Source organism: Zalophus californianus, chromosome 11 (genome assembly GCF_009762305.2).
Source record: "Zalophus californianus isolate mZalCal1 chromosome 11, mZalCal1.pri.v2, whole genome shotgun sequence".
NCBI classification, from domain to species: Eukaryota; Metazoa; Chordata; class Mammalia; order Carnivora; family Otariidae; genus Zalophus; species Zalophus californianus.
This window is the reverse complement of record NC_045605.1, coordinates 57,954,252-57,975,767: the sequence shown is the minus strand read 5'-3', so window position 1 is coordinate 57,975,767 and position 21,516 is coordinate 57,954,252. Positions and strand designations below refer to the sequence as shown.

The 21,516-nt window shown below is 41.6% G+C and overlaps 1 protein-coding gene across 6 annotated transcripts in view; it reads left to right on the top strand.

The window, feature by feature from the left end:
- The first annotated feature begins 4,275 nt into the window (after nt 1–4,275).
- Nucleotides 4,276–21,516, top strand: part of MRPL48 (mitochondrial ribosomal protein L48) — a 50,455-nt gene continuing 33,214 nt past the window's right edge. Inside the window, exons 1-3 of one of the 6 annotated variants that reach the window (XM_027581260.2) lie at nt 4,276–4,474; nt 13,325–13,377; nt 16,987–17,024. In XM_027581260.2, coding sequence (XP_027437061.1) covers nt 4,454–4,474; nt 13,325–13,377; nt 16,987–17,024 — 112 coding nt within the window. In that variant the 5' untranslated portion in view covers nt 4,276–4,453. Of the gene's footprint in view, nt 4,475–4,663; nt 4,899–13,324; nt 13,378–16,986; nt 17,025–21,516 lie in introns of those variants that run through there. The other 5 variants (XM_027581261.2, XM_027581262.2, XM_027581263.2 and 2 more) reach the window with 5 other exon arrangements.

The following is a 21,516-nucleotide window of genomic DNA, read 5'->3' as shown; positions in this document are numbered from 1 at the left end:
TTGATAATAACTACCTTCTATTGAGTGGCCACTATGCACAATGCATTATGCTCAGAGTATCACTTAACTGTGAATTTGTCTCTTTAGATGATCTCTTAACAACTCTGTCCCCAAAGGGTTAAGGGCTACCTTTGGGGGACATAGATTTACCTACATAGTCCTTTGTAGCTCCTTGGAATTTCGTCATAGGAAAAAGTGATTAAAAAAAATAGGATACCGGCGACTGGGTGGCTCAGTCAGTTAAGCGGCCGCCTTCAGCTCAGGTCATTTACCAGGGTCCTGGGATTGAGTCCCACATCAGGCTGCTCAGCAGAGAGCCTGCTTCTCCTTCTCCCTCTGCCTGCCGCTCCCCTTGCTTGTGCTCTCTATCTCTCTTTCTGTGTCAAATAAATAAATTAAATCTTTTAAAAAAATAAAAAAATAGGATAAGGGATTAAAAAAACAGATTTGTTTGTTTATTTATTTATTAGAGAGAGAGAAAGAGAGCATGGGGAGAGGCAGAGGGAGAGGGAAAGGGGCAGAAGGAGAGGGAGAGGGAGAATCCAGCAGACTCCCCACTGAGCAAGGAGCCTGAAGCCTGATGATCCCACAACCCCAAGATCATGACCGGAGCCGAAATCAAGAGTCAGATGGTCAATGTGAGCCATCCAGGCACCCCAACAGAATAAGGTATCCTGACAGGGTTTCTAACAATAATGCAAACTCCCTATCACTGAAGCCCCATTTATATTTACCAGATTTTACATCTTAGCTTTGCTAAGAACAACAATAATAACATCAAAACAGTAGCAGCAATAATAACAGCAACAATAAAAATAACTGCATATTTGTTATTTCACTTGATGTTGACTTTATGTGACCAAGTATTCCCTTCATACACAGAATTTATGTGTATATCTCTGTAATTAGAATTCATCATTGCTTTATAATTATTTGTTTATGACTTGGCTTCCCTACTGATTTCTATCAGCCACTTAAAAATTGTATATATTGGGGTACCTGGGTGGCTCAGTCATTAAGCGTCTGCCTTTGCGGCTCAGGTCATAATCTCAGGGTCCTGGGATTGAGCCCCGCATCGGGCTCCCTTCTCAGCGGGAAGCCAGGTTCTCCCTCTCCCACTCCCCCTGCTTGTGTTCCCTCTCTCTCTGTCTCTCTCTCTCTGTCAAATAAATAAAATCTTTTAAAAATTGTATATATTTAAGGTGTACAATATGATGATTTGATATACAAAGTGAAATGATTACTTATGGTCAGGCTAGTTAATATATCAATTCCTCAAATAGGTATCTTTTGTGATGAGAGCACCTAAATTTACTGCTTTAGCATATTTTCAGTATTCAATACAGTATTATTAGCTGTAGTCATCATGCTGTACATTAGATCTCTAAGCTTAATTTATCCCTGCATAACTGGAACTTTGTACGCTTTGACCAACACTTCCTCATTCTGCTTCCAACTGCCGCTCAAATGCCTGCTAACCACCAATCTATACTCTGCTTCTATGACTCTAACAATTTTATTTTATTTAAAAAATTTTAAAAAATTTAAAGATTTTATTTATTTGACAGGGAGAGAGCACAAGCAGTGGGGAGCTGTAGGCAGAGGGAGAGCGAGAAGCAGGCTCCCTGCTGAGCAGAGAGGCTGTTGAAGGGCTCAGGGCTCAATCCCAGGACCGTGGGATCATGGGATCATGACCTGAGCCGAAGGCAGATGCTTAACCAACTGAGCCATCCAGTTGCCCCTGAGGGCAGCTACTTTAAATTCCATGTATAAGTGGGGCCCCTGGGTGGCTCAGTTGGTTGAGCATCTGATTTTGGCTTGGGTCACCATCTCAGGGCTGTGAGACACAGCCCCTTGTGGAGCCTGCTTAAGATTATCTCTTGCCCTCTGCTTCTCCCTCCCTCTCCGGCTCCCCCCCCCCCCCCCCCCCCCCCCCCCCCGCTCACGCCCTTGCTCTCTCTCAAAAAAAAAAAGTATATATATATAGTACCTATATTTCCATGCCTATCTTATTTCATTTAGCATAATGTCCTTCAGTTTCATCTGTGTTGTCACAAATGACAGGATTTCCTTGTTTTTAAAGGCTGGTGTAATATTCCATTATATATTTACTATTTATACTGTTTTCCATTGTGGTGATACCAATTTACATTCACACCAACAGTGTGTAAGCGTGTCCTTTTCTCCACATCCTTGCTAAAACTTAGCTTTTGTCTTTTTGATAATAGCCATTCTAACAGGTGTGAGGTGATATCTCATTGTAGTTTCGTTTTGCATTTCCCTGATGACTAGTGATATTGAGCATCTTTTTATACACTGTTGGCCATTTGTGTGTCTTCTTCTGAGAAATGTCTATTCACGTCCTTTGCCCATTTTAAAAGTTATTGACTTATAATTGACATACCATGTTATATTAGTTTCAGGTGTACAACATATTGATTTGACACTTCTATACATTACTCAGTGCTCATTAATGATAAGTGTAATCACCATCGGTCACCAAACAAGATTATTACAATATTTTTTTAAAGATTTTATTTGTTTATTTGAGAGAGAGAATGAGAGAGAGAGAGCATGAGGGGGGGAGGGTCAGAGGGAGAAGCAGACTCCCCGCTGAGCAGGGAGTCCAATGTGGGACTCGATCCCGGGACTCCAGGATCATGGCCTGAGCCGAAGGCAGTCGCTTAACCAACTGAGCCACCCAGGCACCCAGATTATTACAATATTATTGACTATGTTCCCTATCCTGTAAATTTTTTTAAAGATTTTATTTATTTGACAGAGAGAGACACAGCGAGAGAGGGAACACAAGCAGGGGGAGTGGGAGAGGGAGAAGCAGGCCCCCCGTGGAGCAGGGAGCCTGACGCGGGGCTCAATACCAGGACCCTGGGATCATGACCTGAGCCAAAGGCAGATGCCCAACGACTGAGCCACCCAGGCGCCCCTATGCTGCACATTTTATCTCTGTTATTTATTTTATTTTATTTTTTTAAAATATTTTATTTATTTGTCGGGGGGGAGAGAGAGAGAGAGAGTGGCAGGCAGAGGGAGAAGCAGGCTCCCTGCTGAGCAAGGAGCCAGATGTAGGACTCGATCCCAGGACCCTGAGATCATGACCTGAGCAGAAGGCAGATGCTTAACTGATTGAGCCACCCAGGCGTCCCTCTATGACTTATTTTATAACCTAAATTTGTACCTCTTAATCCCCTTCACCTATTTCGCCCACCCACACCCACCTCCCCTCTGGACCACCAATTTGTTCTCCGTATTTAAGAGTCTGTTTTGTTTTTTAGAGTCCACATATAAGTGAAATCATATGATATTTATCTTTCTCTTTTCGACTAATTTCACTTAGCATAATATCCTCTAGGTCCATCCACGTTGTGTCAAATGACTTTGCCCATTTTAAAATCAAGTTGCTTCTTTTCTTGCTATTGAGTTGAATTCCTTATATACTTTGGATATTAACCCCTTAACAGATGTATAGCTTGCAACTGTTTTCTCCCATTCTGTAGGTTGTCTCTTCACTCTGTTGATTGTTTCCTTTGCAGCACAGAAGCTTTTTAGTTTGATGAAATTCTCTATGAGCCGCTTAAGGGCAGGGACCATGTATTATTCATCTCTGTATTCCCAAGATTCAATCAAAGGACTGGCACAAAGTCACGCTAAGTGAATGGTTAATGTGTTTAAAGTAAGTAATTGAATGTGCAGTGACATTATTATCTCATATGAGAAGAGGTGTATCAGAGGGGGCACAGTTTGCATAAAGGAGACTGAGTTTGAAACTGGGCTCTGCTTCAGTTGGTTGGCCCCAGACAAATCTCTTAACCTCTCAGAATATCTTTATATGTAAAATCAAGTGATAATATTTCACTAACAGGCTTGTGAGGAATAAATTAAGTGATGCTCTGAGCATAATGCATTGCACATAATGGTCAGTCAGTAGAAAGTAGTTATTATCAATTATTATGAGGCAATTGACTGTCAGAAAAGCTCACTTAGGGCCAATCAGCTTTTAAATCAAGGTTAGAAGTCTGATCTCCATGTCCTGTGCTAGCCACTGGAATGAATTAGTCAGGATCTCAGTCCTTGAGGAACTCACAGTCAAACATGTGAAAGAGACAGTAACAAATAATACACAGTATGGTGGTTGACATAGCAGAATCGTGTGCAAGGCACGGGGACAACAGAGAGGTGGCAATTAATTCTGCCTGGAAGAATTGCTGTGAAGGTGACACTTAAGCTGTAGAGAGGCGGAGTCTGGAGAGTTTTCTAGCTACTGAGTCTCAGAAGCTACCGGAACCAAGGTGCTGCGGGTATTGAGTGAGTCTCGGTCGCATATTGTTACTGGACACGGTCGAGGCGTTGCGTCAGTGTTTTCAGACGCCCGGGGATCGCTGCAGCTTGGTGGGGTCTTCAGCTTACACACAGTTACCGGCCGCAGCAGCAAAAGATGAACGGAGCTCTGGGAAAGGTAACGTAGGTTCCACGCACGCTGGGCGCGGCGGAGGTGGTGGGGAGAGTAGAGCTGGGAGGTGGCAGCCCGGCTATCACCGCCTCTGCAGACATCCGGGTATGAGACACCGGCGAGAACAAGGCTCTCCCGGCAGCACACGCGGCGCCTTGTGGTCAAGAGTTGTGTTCCCTCCACTACTTCCCGGGCTACTCGGAGGCGGTTACCCATGGGCCCCGCCCCTTCCACCAGCCACCCTCGCAGCCCATTGGCCTGGAAGGAGAAGAGCCCCGCAGTGGGAATCTCGCAACCAGGATCAGTGCAGATAATCTGTCTGACCTTGTGCAGGTCATTTTATTTTTGCGCTTCCAGAGTGTTTTCTAAGTATACCATTTTGACTCCGTGACCTGATTGGGATGTGAGGCTACTTAGCGATAGAAAGAGGGTAATATACTAAATTTTTACTTACAAAACCGTATTTAAATGCAGTAAAACCGTCTGAATCACGATAAATGCATTCCTTGCTCTTCCCTTGCCGTCTTAACAGATTTCAGTTGTGTTCTTTTGGTGGTATAATGCTGCTCGGAATAATGACTTACTTTTAGCAATTTATGTTAAAATTTTATTTTAGGCATTAATTGTAGAATATTTATGTCCATGATATATAGGTCAGCATGATCGTTGCTGTTCGTGGATCTACCAGTAGTTATCTTGCGGTGGTCCCTGAATATCTTTAGGCTTGTTTCCTTAATGGCTTAAGCCTTACTTTATGAAATAACTCACTAATATTCACCTTAGTCTAATTATGAGAATTTAGCCAGATCTGGTGAAAGGATAATAGAAAAAAAATCAGGAATTTTCAAAATTCCACTGTTAAAGATGGTCAGATTGGTGACTCCATGCTCCTGCTCTATTTGCTTTGATTCTGAGGACTGCTGAAAGGGAGGCATAAGTTTTCAAGGAATACTGTTTCCTACCATTCCATACTACAGGAGAGTCCATGTAAATGTGTCATTAGGGCATCACCTAAAGATAAAAGGGCAGATAGGGCCTCTCCAAGTCTGACTGCCTTTGTTACTATTTTATTCTTCCCCTCTGCCCTCACTTGAAGTGCCCTCACCCTTCTCACCAACTATCCAAATGCTCCATGCTTCAACACCCAGCTCAGGTCTCATCTTTTTTTTTTTTTTTTTAAGATTTTATTCATTTATTTGACAGAGAGATAGAGAGCACAAGTAGGCAGAGAAGCAGGCAGAGGGAGAGGGAGAAGCAGGCTCCCCGCAGAGCAGGGAGCCGATGCGGGGCTTGATCTCAGGACCCTGGGATCATGACCTGAGCCGAAGGCAGCCGTTTAACCGACTGAGCCACCCAGGCGCCCCTCAGGTCTCATCTTTAACATAAAACCTTTCTGACTACTTTGGCTAAAGTGACTGTTTATTTTCTGAACTACCTGGTATTATCTTTTGGCATCTAATCATATGTAGTCTTGTGACCATCTTTGTCCAGCCTGTCTGGAAGTGTTAATATTTTACATTTGTAAGAAAAACCCAGGGGGGTGCCTGGATGGCTCAGTTGGTTAGGTGTCTGCCTTCGGCTCAGGTCATGGTCTGGAGTCCTGGGGTCAAGCCCCAGGTCAGATTCCCATGGGGAGCCTGCTTCTCCCTCTCCCTCTGCTGCTCCTCCTGTTGTGCTCTCTCTCAAATAAATAAATAAAATCTTAAAAAAAAAAAAACCCAGGGGATTTGCATCAGACCTGGGTTCTATATCTTGCTATGTATATGACTTTAAGTGGGTAGGTGGGTTATTTGACCTCTCTGTGCTTCAGTTTCTTATCTGTAAAATGCAGATGATAATGCCATCATTAGAATCGTAACAATTATAGAAGATAATGTAAATAATAGTACTTGTAAGGTGTGAAGGACTATATATGCAGGAATATGAATATTATTTTTTCTTTTTTTAGGAATATGAATATTATTATACAGTTTATATACTGCTTTCATTTTCATAATTTCATTTGATTTTCATAGGCACAACAAATGAAATGGAAGCTACTGGCACAGTGTTTGGTACATAATAGTTCTCAGATGTCCTACTGAATGCCTGAATTAATGAATGCTTTTTTTTTTTTAATAGGTCAACAGCCATTTAAGTGAGCCATAGAGCTGAGACTGGAGCCTATTGTTTCTGTCTCTCCTAAGACCCCACTGCTTTTCCTTTTTTGAGTATTTCACATTTCATTAATTTGGTAATCTTGGTTTTCCTCATCTGTGAAATGAGGAATGAAAACCTTCCTTGACCTTCCAAGTTGCCAATCCTTCCCTTTCCTATACAGCCCATTACACTGATCTCACATTGCAATGTAATAAATAATTTGCACATCTACTGTCTTTACTAGAAAGATTTGAGGGTAGGCAACTATATATTTTTTTATATGTATATGTACCCAACCTACAGTGTACTTGGCCTAAAGTAGGTACCTGATAAATATTGAGTGAATCAGTGACTGAACAAAAGTTGACATTACATGTAAGTACATGCTAGAGCTGGGACTAGAACTTCAAACTCTTAGCTCAGTACTCTTTCCTTGAGAGCCCAAGAGGTTTTTAGCTTACAGTCCTTTCACATTTTAAATGAATGAAAAGCCCAGCTTTACTGGAATAAAACTGGGTGGAATCACATACTTCTTTGGCTCAGCAGAAGTAGTAAGTAGAAGTAGTGTTAAGACCATAATGCTGATATTCATCAAACCTCAGAAAACATACTGATCAATCAAGATGGCAGGATAATGTCTGTGGAAGTCAGAACACACCAGGGAATGAGTAATGACTCACCTGATGAGTTACTTTACACAGAAAATGGATGGTCCTGGAGTATTTAGCTTAGGTCTGGATGTCACTCACCCTGAGATAACTGTTCTTTCCTCAGGGTTTACCATACCTCTGAACCACAGGATATGGTTAAGGGAGGGGAGCTCAACTGTGGCCTAGAAATACAATTTAATCTGCAATTAAATCAGATGCTAAAAGACTTTGTCATTATGTGTGCAATATGCTTAACCTAATATTGGCCAGCATAAAAGGCAGGGAAAGCAACAAGGGGCCCTGGGAGACAGCCATCATACCTTGGCCAGTACTTCCCCTCTCTGGAGTTAGAGCAGCTCACAAAAGGTATGTCAGAAGGAGCAACCTTGGGGACTGATCTCATAGTGAGATGTTTTCAGGTGAAAACACTGAAGGCTGACATGGAGCAGAGTTCATGTGAGCAAACTGCAGTGAGGACTGAAGCAAATGACAAACCAACAGACATGCATTAGGAGGACATAAGATGTGAAATAGGAGTACACAAATTTCAGGGTGCATAGAAGGTCAGGGAGTCCAGGAGCCGAGGAAAATGGTCAAGAAGTTGGCTATATCCTGGTCACTATTAGATGTAAATTCTGCAGGACAGGGATATTTTACTATTTTGTTTATGGTTTTACCTGCAACACCTGTCACACAAGGGTAAATATTGTTTAATAAATGAGCTGAACGATCACCACCATTATCATCACTGCCACCAATTTGATCATTATTGATGTGCCTTGCACTTGCTAAGTCCTTTTCATATATTAACATATAATTGTATCAAGAATTCTATGAGGTAAATATTTTTATAACCTCTTGAAAGATAAGGAGTGGCACCTGGATGGCTTGGTTGAGTGTCCAGCTCTTGGTTTGGGCTCTGGTCATGATCTAGGGGTTGTGGGATCGAGTCCCTCGTCAGGCTCTATGCTCAGTGGGGGAGTCTGCTTGGGATTCTGTCTCTCTTCTCTCTCTGCCCCACCCAGAGTAAATAAATAAATCTTAAAAAAAATAAAGCTTAAGTAAGTGAGGTTTGGAGGGATTTATTAATTCAATCAGGAGATATTTACTGACCACCCACAGTGTGCCAGAGAGTATGGTAGATGTTGGGATGTAGCAGTTTCCTGTCTTTATGGAGCTTGTATTCGTAGCAAAAGAGACAGGCTCATTAAACATATAACTACTTAACTAATTGTGATAAATGCCACAAAAGAAATATTCTGGGTGCTATGTGAGTGTGTAACAGCAGGATCCAAGTAAGTCTGAGCAGTAAGGAAAGTTTTCTTGAGGATGCTACATGACTAAGACGTGAAGAATGATAGAATTTAAACAGAGAGAGTATGTGCAGAGGCCCCGAAATGAGAACATATTTGAAGTTCCAGAGGTCCCAGAAGAAATTGGGAGGGAGAGAAGCAGTGGGGCTTGGATCAAGGGAGAGTATGCAGAGAAATATGGGGATGAGACCTGGGGAGATGGTAGGGGATTGGACTTAACATTTTAGGTAACCACAGGTATTTCTAAACAATTTAGCCCTGGAGGAAGGTAGGATATAGGGCTTAATTAACAAAGCTCATCTGTGGCCTAGAAATACAATCTAGCAGTTATGCTAGAAGGCCAGATATTTCTTTCTTCTTTCTTTTTAAAAAAATTGAGATATAATTTACGTACCATAATATTTACCCTTTTAAGATGGACAGTTCAGTGGTTTTTGCTCGTCCCAATTCTGGTCATTTCATTAAATTAAATCATACGTCCGTGAGGCCAAATATTTCTTATGGGATTTGCCAAAGATCATACAACTATTAAAATGGAAGTTTTGATATTCAAACCCAGGTCTAAGTTCCATAAAGACTGGGTGCAAAGACAGACTCTGACAGTCAACATATTAAACATATTAAGAAGACACTTGGCCAAAGGGAAAACTGTAAACAAAAGCAATCTTAAAAGAACTTAGGAAAAGATCAGCTAGAATACCACTAGCCAGCTGTGTACTTCAGGCAGATTAATTCACCTTTCCGAGCTTTGGTTTCCCCACAGTAAAATGGGGGTAGAAAAACCTACCTCACAGAATGGTTGTGAGGATTAGAGGAAATGATGTTTGGGTGCCTGGGTGGCTCAGTCAGTTAAGCGTCTGCCTTCAGCTCAGGTCATGATCCCAGAGTCCTGGGATCGAGTTCCGCATCGGGTTTTCTCTCTTCCTTTGCCTGCTGCCCCCCCCCCCCCCGTGCTCTCTCTCTGTCAAATAAATAAATAAAATCTTTTAAAAAATAAAAAAAATAAAAAAAAAATACGGGGCACCTGGCTGGCTCAGTTGGTTAAGCAACTGCCTTCAGCTCAGGTCATGATCCTGGAGTCCTGGGATCGAGTCCCGCATCGGGCTCCCTGCTCGGCAGGGAGTCTGCTTCTCCCTCTGACCCTCTCCCCTCTCATGCTCTCTCTCTCTCTCATTCTCTCTCTCAAATAAATAAATAAAATCTTTAAAAAAAAATAAAAAAAATAAAAAAAATAAAGGAAATGTTTGGCAGATAGCAGGTACTCAACAGATGGTAGGATTATGGATGCTATTATTATTAGCATATGAATTTCACTAATTGGTATTACTCTTTGGAGAGGTAATGTGGTAGAATGGAAGACATGGGCTTTGGATTCAGTCAGCCTTGGGTTTGAATTCTTGGCACCTCTTATCAAACCTCTAACTTTGGACAATTTTCCTAAGCCTCTGTTTTTTCCTCTATAAAATAGAGGCAATTATCTCAATGATGCCTCTGTCAGAGGATTAGTGTAAAGATGAACTGAAATAGTATGTGTAAAGTGATGAGCACAAAGGGTATACTCAATAAGTGATAGTAACTGCTATTTTATTTTTTTCTTTAAATTTTTTATTGTTATGTTAATCACCATACATTACATCATTAGTTTTTGATGTAGTGTTCCATGATTCACTGTTTGTGCATAACACCCAGTGCTCCACGCAGAACGTGCCCTCTTTAATACCCATAGTAACTGCTATTTTAAATATTTGTTAATGCACAAATGTACTCTGTTAATACTTATAAAACATTTGCCTGCCTCATGGGTCCCTGACTCACTACTGTCTCCACTCACCTGGGGCTGAGGGGTGTGAAGCTAGTCCGACGGCAGAGATTTGGCCCCATGACTTCAGTCTTTGGTAGCTGTGCAGTCCTGCTGTTCTTGGCTCCCGAGCTCATGGCACAAGTGTTTTTGTAACCCACTGCGGCAGCTGTGTCCTCATTCATTCATTCACTAGCATCCCCATCCTGTTCTATTTGCTGCAGGGCTATAGCTGCTCTTCATTTGCTGACTGGGAGGAGCGGGTATTTGTGGATATAGTCCCAAAATAGATTACTTTTGTTCTGATAAATAATGCCAAGCACTGCAGGGAAGTGGAAGCACATTTCCCAGAGCTGAAAGGGAGAGTTCACACCGCAATTTGAATGTCTTCCAGAAAGTTGTCAACCCTTAAGCCTGGCTTTTAGATAATTAAATCCTTTGCTTTTGTAGAGACTCAGAGATCTGAGTGATTAAAGTGAGGAAAAAATCAGTGTTATCTAGATCTTTCTTCCCATTCAATTCCTCTTCTGTATGAAGTGACCCACTTAAGAATATATTCTGGGGGTGCCTGGAGGGTGGAATTGGTTAAGCATCTGACTCTTGGTTTTGGCTCAGACCCTCTCCCTGTGCCCTGCCCCCCACTTGCGTGCATGCTCTCTCTATTTCAGATAAATAAATGTTTTTTTTTAAAGATTTTATTTATTTATTTGAGAGAGAGAATGAGGGAGAGAGAGAGAGTACATGAGAGGGGGTAAGGTCAGAGGGAGAAGCAGACTCCCTGCTGAGCAGGGAGCCCGATGCGGGACTCGATCCCGGGACTCCAGGATCATGACCTGAGCTGAAGGCAGTCGCTTAACCAACTGAGCCACCCAGGCGCCCAATAAATAAATGTTTTTAAAAAAAATGGGGGCAGGGGAAGGGAACAGTTTGAGCAAATTTAGGAAAAGTCTAGAGAATGTGAGGTCACGAAGATTGGAAAGGATATGAATAGATGGAAGGAAGGGCAAAATGCATAGGCAATCCTAAAAACTGCAATTAAATCACATACCAAAAGACTTTGTAATTATGTGTGCAGTATGTTTAACCTAATATTGGCCAGCATAAAAGGCAGGAAAGGCAACAAGGAGCCCCGGGAGACAGGAGTTCCAGCCTCTAGCCAGCATACCTTGGCCAGTACTTCTCTTCTCTGGAGTTAGAGCAGATGAGTCTAAGGTTCCTCCAGGCCCGAGATCTATCAAGCATGACAAACAGAATAGAGATGAGTGAACAGAATATAGATATTTTAAAAGATTTATTTATTTATTTTAGAGAGAGAGGAAGAGAGAGAGAAAGTGAGCATGTGTTGGGGGGAGGGGCAGAGGGACAAGGAAAGAGAGAATCTCAAGCCAACTCCCTTAGCTGTCATCCCCACCAGCTCAGACTCTACAGCTCTAGGCAACCACTAATCTACTTTATAGATTTGCCTGTTATGGGTATTTCATATAAATGGAGTCATACAATATTTGGCTCTTGGTAACTGGCTTCTTTCACTTAGCATAATATTTTCAAAGTTTGTCTTTGTTACATTTTGTTTTTATATTTCCTTTAATATTCAATAGAGCAGTTGGCATATAATAGCCCTTTTAAAAAGAAAATTTATTTTAGAATAGATTATTTATTAAAATATTTTATTTACTTATTTGTCGGAGAGACAGAGAACGCACACACACAAGCAGGGGGAGTGGCAGGCAGAGGAAGAAGCAGTCTGCCCTCGGAGCAGTGAGCCCAATGCAGGACTCGATCCTAGGACGCTGGGATCATGACCTGAGCTGAAGGAGAGGCTAACTGAGCCACCCAGGCGTCCCTAGAATAGTTTTAGAATTACAGATAAGTCGCAGAAATAGTACAGAGAATTCCCATATACCTCACATCTAGTTTTCCCTATTGCTACCTTACATTAGTATGGTAGACTTTTCATAATTAATGAACTGATATTGATATATTATTAATTAAAGCCCATACTTTATTCATATTTCTCTCATTTTTAAAAATCTAATGTCATTTTTCTGTTCCAGGATTCCATCCAGGATATTATATTACATTTAGTCATCATGTCTCCTTAGGCTTCTCTTGTCTGTGACAGTTTCTCAGACTTTCTTTTGTTTTTGTGTAATAGGATTTTAACAGGTACATGTTGAAGGGATTTAAATTGTTACCCTTAGAGGACAGGATTTTATCTTCATGTCATGGAACCTTAGGACATTTAGTATTTATTATCTAGTTGCTTTATAAAAAGACCTCTATATTTAATAAAACACTCCCATAGGAAAGCTATACCACTGATGTTTCGAGTGCAGCCGGGCGGGGTGAGTTTGAAAGAGTGGGATTGGGGGGAACTTAGGGAGGGAAGCTGCCCCTGCTACTGCCTCCTCTCATTATTACTGTTTTGTTGATATTGGTGTCATTATTATTATTGAGACAGTGCACTGTAACAGAGGCATAGCCTTTGGAGTAAAACAGTCCTCTTTGGTCACTTATTAGCTATAATTTCTCGGAATATAAACTCTGTGGGCCTCAGTTGTCTTACCTGTAAAATTGTCTTGCAGTGTTTGAGAATTAGGAAAGAGTAAAGTCCCTTGCATGGTGCCTGTGCTTGGCAGATGCATAATTGTTGATTGGTAGTAGAAAAAAATAGATCACATTGGAAAAGGAAAATAAGGTAAAAAACAACAACAAAAAGGCAGCATGGAAGGGGTACTTCTGTTTTTTAGCATTTTCTGTAGTGGGTGGAGTAAGAGCAAAGATGACCTTGGTTTGCCTACATGTTCAGTATTAACTGAAGGATAGCTTCTTTGCTAGAAAAGAGGCTTTGGATCCTTTTTGGTTTGTGTACTTTGGGTTTCTAGCCTTTTTTTGAAGAAGTGCTTGGAAGGCTATGAATAATTAAAATTGTCCTAACATGGCTATTTTGCTGTAGATGCTGTGTCTGAGGAACGATACCATTTTTAAGCAAGCCTTTTCTCTCTTAAGGTAAGGATATTAATAACAGTGGTTAAATATAGCTAATATTTGCAATCTGCTAGGTAGTTCACCCAGCATTTTTCTTTCATCATCTCCACTTGCATGTCTACTAAGCATCTCAAACATTAACTCCCCCGCCATCTTGCTCTTTCCCCATTCTCAGTAAATGACAACTCCATTCATCTAGTTGCCCAGGCCAAAGTCCTTGGAGTCATCCTTAACACTGTTATTTCTGTCACTCTACATCCAATTCTTTAACAAATCCTCTCAGCTCTACTTTTGAAATATATACAGAATCAAACCATTTCTCAGCTCCGGTGTCAGGTCTCTCTCTGTTTTGCTAAACTCCTTCTAATCTTTACTATCATCATTCTGCCTCCTAACTGATGCCCCTGCATTTACTTTTCTCTTCTGTCCTTCACACTAAAATCAGAGTGTTCTTTTTATTTTTTATTTTTAAAAACTTTTAAAGATTTTATTTATTCACTTGAGAGAGCAAGAGAGAGAGAGAGAGAGAGTGTGAGCACGAGCAGGGGAGAGGCAGAAGGAGAGGGAGAAGCAGACTCCCCGCTGAGCAGGAAGCCCAATGCGGGGGTCAGTCCCAGGATCCTGGGGTCACAACCTGAGCCAAAAGCAGACATTTAACCGACTGAGCCACCCAGGCACCCCTGGAATGATTATTTTTAAAATAATCAAGTTAAAAAAAATAATCATGTTAGTTGTGTCACTTCTCTCTCAGAGCTCTCCAATGGTCTCCCGTCTTACTCAAAATAAAATCTATAGAAAGGAAAATAAAATAAGATGAAAATTGAGAGGGAGGCAAACCATAAGAGATGCTAACTCTAGGAAACAAACTGAAGGTTACTGGAGGGGAGGTGGGGGGGATGGGGTAATTGGGTGATGAGAATTAAGGAAAGCATGTGATGTAATAAGCACTGAGTGTTATATGCAACTGATGAATCACTAAATTCTACTTCTGAAACTAATAAAAAAAATAAATAAAATCTACACTCCTTACCATATTCTACAAGGCTTTACACAATCTGTTCCCTCATCTGTGTACTACTACTTACTCAGCTTTAGTATACTGGCTCCCTTTCTAGTCCTTGAGGACACTCCTACCCCAGGATCTTTGCCCATTCTTTCCTTAGATATCCATATGGCTCAGGGTGCCTGCCTGGCTCAGTCAGTAGAGCATGCAACTCTTAATTTTGGAGTCATGAGTTTAAGGCCTGTGTTGGGTGTGGAGCCTACTTAAAATTTAGGGGCACCTGAGTGGCTCAGTCAGTTGAACGTCAGACTCTTGATTTTGGCTCAGGTCTTGATCTCAGGGTCATGAGATTGAGCCCCACGTCTGGTTCCATGCTCAGCACGGAGTCTGCTTGTCCCTCTCCCTCTGCTCCTGCCCCCGTGTGCTCGCTCTCGCGCACACACATGCTATCTCTCTCTCAAATAAATACATCTTTAAACAAAATAAAACAAAAATGATATCCATATGGCTTGACCCCCCCTTACTTCATTCAGGTTTGTGCCCAGATGTCATCTCATTAGAGAGGTCTTCCCCGACTACCCTATGTAAAATAGTGCCCCCTCCCCCATCAATCTTTATTCCCTTACCTTACTTTATTTTTCTTTGTTGCAGGTATCACCACCTGAGACATTCTGTAAAGATGTATATGTAAAGTTATTTAAATTGTCTTCCCTACCTGCCTCCTAGAATATAAGCATCTCATAGCTAAGGATTTTGTTAGTCTAGTTTACTGCTGTATCCTTAGAGCCTAGAATGCTGCCTGGCACATAGTAGGCATTTAATAAATATTTGTTTAATGAGTGAATAGATCCTCATAGTGACCTGCTGAAACGGGTGATATTATCTTAATTTTATACATAAATAACTGAGGTCCAGAGAGGTAAATTAATTGCTCTAAGATGACATAGCTAATATGAGTTGGAATTAGAATTCAAACGCAGGGTTTTTTTCCACTGCCTTGCTTATACAGTTTGTTACTTCTCACTGTTTTACTCTCAATGGTAATGAAAGGCATTTGGTAGTTTATTTCTCGATTCAGCAGATAATCACTGAGTGTCTTACATGTGGCAGCCATATGATATAAAACAATGAATTGTTTATCTCCCTGGACTGCATGGCACCCATGAGTCTGCATGATTTCTTTCTTTTTTTTTTTTTTAAAGATTTTATTCATTTATTCATGAGAGACAGAGAGAGAGAGAGAGAGGCAGAGGGAGAAGCAGGCTCCCAAGGAGCAGGGAGCCCGATGCGGGACTTGATCCCAGGACCCCGGGACCATGACCCGAGCCGAAGGCAGACGCTCAACCATCTGAGCCACCCAGGCGCCCTGAGTCTGCATGATTTCTTTAATCCTTTACATTTATTGAAGCCTCTCTCCTACTATTCCTTTACATCATAATCTATTTTCCCCATCATTGAACAGTCAACTATTCAGTAAGTACTTACTATAGCACCACGCTTACTTACTATAGAACCATTTTACATGTTCTCTCTAATTTTTACAAAAATATACAGGACAAATATAGATAACATCATTTTACAAAAGAGGAAACTGGCTCAGAGAGTTTAAGATAGATTCAGTCCCATGAGATTATACTATTATTATCTGCATTTTAAAGATGAGATAACTGAGTTACAGAGATATAAAAGAACTTGCCGAAGGTCACAATTTGGAAATGGTACAGTCAGCATTTAATCACAGATCTGCTTGTCTCCAAGTTGTGCCACAATTTAGTTTCAGAAGTTCTGCAGGATGCTGAACTAAAATACTCTGATAACCTAGTGAGTCCAACAGCGCCGTATTATTCTCCTCCATATTCTTTGACTTCTGTATTCAGTCTGGCTCTCATTGCTGTTCCTTCCTCTCTACCCTCCTTGTAAGCCTCTTCAAAAACCACCTCACTGGTTCTCTTGCCTCAGTCTCACCTCTTCCCATTCATTGCTCACCTGCTGCCAGGGTTAACTTCCTAAAACCTAAACTTGATCATAGCACTCCTATGCTTAAAATCTGCTAGGAGCTTCCCACTGCCTATACAGAGTAAACACCAAACTCCTTAGCACAGCGTATGAGGTTCTTATAACCTGGCCCTTGATTACCTCTTTCACCAACCTCCCTTTTCCCTGCTGCTTCAGTTCCACTCACATCCAGCTGGTTGCCCTGAACATTACCACTTTCATACCTCTGCCTAGAATGCTTTTCCTTAAGACTAAATAATCAAGAACAGTTCTGCATTTTTAAAACTTAGGTCAAACGGTGTTACTCCTCCGATGGAAATGACCACACTTTACTTTGTGTTCTACCAAATCTTGTACAAGTTTTTGTTCTGGATCAGCGCTAGATTATGGATCACATTTGTTTACATATCTCTCTCCTAAATTGACCATAAATGCAGACATTTTACTTATTTTTGCATCCTCAGGATGTCTGGCACATAATAGGCACTTAATAATGTTTATGGAAAGAGGGAAAGGAAGGAATAAGGAAATATCTAGCATTGACTTCACCTTAATGAGAAGCATACAAGTTTTGGTAACTGTGTAGATTAAATATGGATTTCTAATTTTATTCAGCATACTCTTCTTTTTAGGGTCAGCACTTCAAGAGAAAATCCCATCTGTTCTGCAGGTATGTGGTTATTTCCTGATATGGTCTGCTAGCTTTAAGTGACCCTCTAACACTCTGTAATAATTTTGTCTAAAAAGATTCTTAACATGTCTCTGAGAAGAGTGGCTGGGACCACATTCCACCCCTCACATGGAATAGGACAAGGGCAGGAATATAAAGTGGTGGTTAAGAGCAAGAGCTCTTTAGTAAAGTTTGGTTCCCAGCTCTACCACATACTTAACTCCGTGACCTTTGGCTACCTCTCCATACCTTGCTTTCCTCACTTAAAACAATGAGGATAATTATAGTACAAATTACAGTGAATTTAAAGGTTCAATGAGGTATGGGCGCCTGGGTGGCTCAGTTGGTTAGGTGACTGCCTTCGGCTCAGGTCATGATCCTGGAGTCCCAGGATTGAGTCCCACATCGGGCTCCCTGCTCAGCAGGAAGTCTGCTTCTCCCTCTGACCCTCCCCCTCTCATGTGCTGTCTCTCTCTCTCATTCTCTCTCTCAAATAAATAAAATCTGTAAAAAAAAATAAAGATTCAGTGAGGTAAAATACATTAAGTTAGTTATTATAGTTATAATTGCTACTATTTCAGACTTCTCTTTTATGCCCATTATCTACTAGGCAAGGGCTTTTCATGTAGTATTTTGTCCAAAATGAATGTCCATTCAATCTGATTAACTCCATGAATTTCAGTCTGTTTCAACCCAGTTACTTGCCCTGTCTGCTTTGTCTATTACGTGAGAAATTTAAAAATAGTTGTTTGATTTTTTTTTTTAAGATTTTATTTATTTATTTGACAGAGAGAGACACAGAGAGAGAGGGAACACAAGCAGGGGGAGCGGGAGAGGGAGAAGCAGGCTTCCCGCCAAGCAGGGAGCCCAATGTGGGGCTCGATCCCAGGACCCTGGGATCATGACCTGAGCCGAAGGCAGACGCTTAACTGACTGAGCCACCCAGGCGCCCCTAGTTGCTTGATTTTAATGACGTCTGTCATTTGCCTAAAGAGTATCAGAGGAGGGGTGCCTGGGTGGCTCAGTCGTTAAGCATCTTGATCAGGTCAGGTCATGATCCTCGGGTTCTGAGATCGAGTCCCACATGGGGCTCCTTGCTCAGCAGGGAGTCTGCTTCTCCCTCTCCCTTTGCCCCTCCTCCCCACTGGTTACTTTCGCTCTCTTTCTCTCTCTAAAATAAATAAAATCTTAAAAAAAAAAAACAAAAACAGTTTCAAAGGGAAAGGAATGGGAAACAAGAAGGAGACTAATGGGGTGGGGGAATGGGTTAGCCTGGTGATGGCTATGAAGGAGGGCACATATTGCATGGAGCACTGGATGTTATACGCAAACGATCATGGAACACTACATCAAAAACTAATGATGTGGGACGCCTGGGTGGCTCAGTCGTTAAGCGTCTGCCTTCGGCTCAGGTCATGATCCCAGGATCCTGGGATCAAGCCCCACATTGGGCTCCCTGCTCAGCAGGAAGTCTGCTTCTCCCTCTCCCACTCCCCCTCCTTGTGTTGCCTCTCTCGCTGTGTTTCTCTCTGTCAAATAAATAAACAAAATCTTTGGGCGCCTGGGTGGCTCAGATGGTTGGGCGTCTGCCTTCGGCTCAGGTCATGATCCCAGGGTCCTGGGATCGAGCCCCACATCAGGCTCCCTGCTCAGCGGGAAGCCTGCTTCTCCCTCTCCCACTCCCCCTGCTTGTGTTCCCTCTCTCTCTGTGTCTCCCTCTGTCAAATAAATAAAATAAAATAAAAAGATTTTATTTATTTACTAGAGAGAGTGCGAGAGGACGAGAAAGAGCGAACAAGGTGAGGAGCAGAGGGAGAAGCAGGCTCCATGCTGAGGAGGGAGCCAGATGCGGGGCTTGATCCCGATCACGACCTGAGCTGAAGGCACTTAACCGGCTAAGCCACCCAGGCACCCCACTGCCCATTTTTCTATTGGGTTGCTGGCTTCTTCATTTTTAATTTACAAGATTTTTTTATATAGTTTTTTTTAAAGATTTTATTTATTTGAGAGAGAGCACGAGAGGGAAGAGGGTCAGAGGGAGAAGCCGACTCCCCGCTGAGCAGGGACCCCCCCCCCCCCCCCGACGTGGGACTCGATCCCGGGACTCCAGGATCATGACCTGAGCCAAAGGCAGTCGCTCAACCAACTGAGCCACCCAGGCGCCCCTATAGTTTTTATATATTAAGGAAATTAGCATTTTTCTGTTATCTCTGCATTGCTTCTAGTCTTTGTCTTTTTGTGTTTTTTGTTGAAAAGTTTTATGTTTTTATAAAGCTAAGTTTATTAATCTTTGATTTCTAGATTTTGTTTCTTGCTTAGCAAGATGTCTTCCAAGATTAGTTTAAAAAATCCTTCATGTTATCTTCTGGTATTTTTTTTCCCTTTATATATGTGATGCATCTGGAATGAGAAGTGAGTAGGGATGCAGTTTTTTCCCCCAAATGGGTCGTTAATTGTTTCAACATTTATTGAAACATCCATCTTTTCCCCTTAGGTTTGAGAACATCACCTTTATCATATACTAAGTTTCCATATAGATCTGGGATTATTTTAATTTTGTTTTTTCAATTGATTTGTCTCTATATTTGATGCCATTACTAACCTTTTTTAATACTATTGGTTACTATAATTTTGTAGTATATTTTAGTATTTGAGAGCTACTTAAATCTGAGGGTTTTTTTGGTTTTATTTTGTTTCTAAAGTTGGGATCAGGGTGCCTGGGTGGCTCAGTTGTTAAGCATCTGCCTTCAGCTCAGATCATGATCCCAGGGTCCTGGGATCGAGCCCCGCATCAGGCTCCCTGCTCAGCGGGAAGCCTGCTTCTCCCTCTCCCACTCCCCCTGCTTGTGTTCCCTCTCTTGCTGTCTCTCTGTCAAATAAAATCTTAAAAAAAAAAAAATGTTGGGATCAAATAGGGCATGTTTAAACCTGTTGAAGGAGATCCAGTAGAGATCCTTCGAAAAGAGAGGTGGATGGGACACCTGGGTGGCTCAGTCATTAAGCTTCTGCCTTCGGCTCAGGTGATGATCCCAGGGTCCTGGGATCGAGCCCCTCTTCGGGCTCCCTGCTCAGTGGGGAGTCTGCTTCTCCCTCTCCCACTCCCCCTGCTTGTGTTCCCTGTCTCGCTGTGTCTCTCTCTGTCAAATAAATAAATAAAATCTTTAAAAAAAAAAGGTGGAGGATAATAACATAATTTACTCAAACAGTCTTCTTTCTCTTTTCTTTCTTTCTTTTTTTTAAAGATTTTAGAGACCAAGCAGGTCAAGGGGAGGAGGGAAGGAGCAGAGGGTAGGGAAAGGAAGGGGTAAAGAATTTAAAGCAGGCTCCACCCTGAGTGCAGAGCTTAACATGGGGCTCGATCCCATGACCCTGAGATCGTGACCTGAGCTGAAACCCAAGAGTTGGATGTTCAACCAACTCAGCCACCCAGGTGCCCCTCCAACAATTTTCTATTTGGAGAAATTTAAGCTGTCTCCAAGATTTTTCAATATAAACAACACTATTATAAACATCCTTGTACATCAGTATTTATACCCTTATCTGATTATTTACTCAGCATACATTTCTAAAAAGTCAAACTGGTGGCTCAAAGGAAATGGACATTTTTAAAGCTATTTATGTATTACCAAATTGGTCTCCAGGAAGATTGTGCTATTTTATTCTTCTTTGGTATTTGAGAATCCCTTTTTATATACTCATCAATATTAAGCATTATTAATTTTTTAATATTTGGTAATATTAAGTTAAAAAATGCCATCCCTTGTATTGTAATTTGCATGTCTTTGATTACTAGTTGGTTGACCATATTTTCATACGTTTACTGGCCATTTATCTTTTCCTTTGCCCATTTTTCATTTGTTGTCAGAGAATCTCAGAAGGCCCTCTAGAAGGCCCAAGGTGACTCACCAATGTTGGCATGCCAAGATAATTCTACTTGAAAGGACATAGTTTTGTTGGCATTTTTCATGGGTTCTTTGAGATATCCTTAAAATCAGAAATTCCAAGATTGAATTATATTGGTTTTCAGAAAAGAGTGGGGAGCAGTGCCCTGTTCTGACCTTGACCCAGCATACTCTCTGTGGGCCTGGGTACCATCCCAGCTGCTCTCTCTAAAAGATGGGTGTGGTTGTAGTGACTGCCTTTTTCTTACTGTTTTAAACATACATAGACAGGTAGAAGTAAATATATATAAAGAGATCTGAAGTGGTTAAATGAAGAGAACTCAGAGTCCTCTCATTACAGCATGAGCAAAAAGGTGGAATCAGAGAAACATGGCACATTCAAATCCAAGTAGTTCAGTGTACTATAATTAGAAAAACTGGAAAAAGTTTGAAAAAAATTTTTGAAAAAAGTGAGTAGCTGCCAGGGCCAAATCATTGCAGCTTGTCTTGGTAAAATGTCTTAAGAACCTTTCAGTGTGGAACTCATGACCCTGAGCTCGAGACCCAACCCGAGATCAAGAGTCAGATGCCCAACTGACTGAGCTATCCAG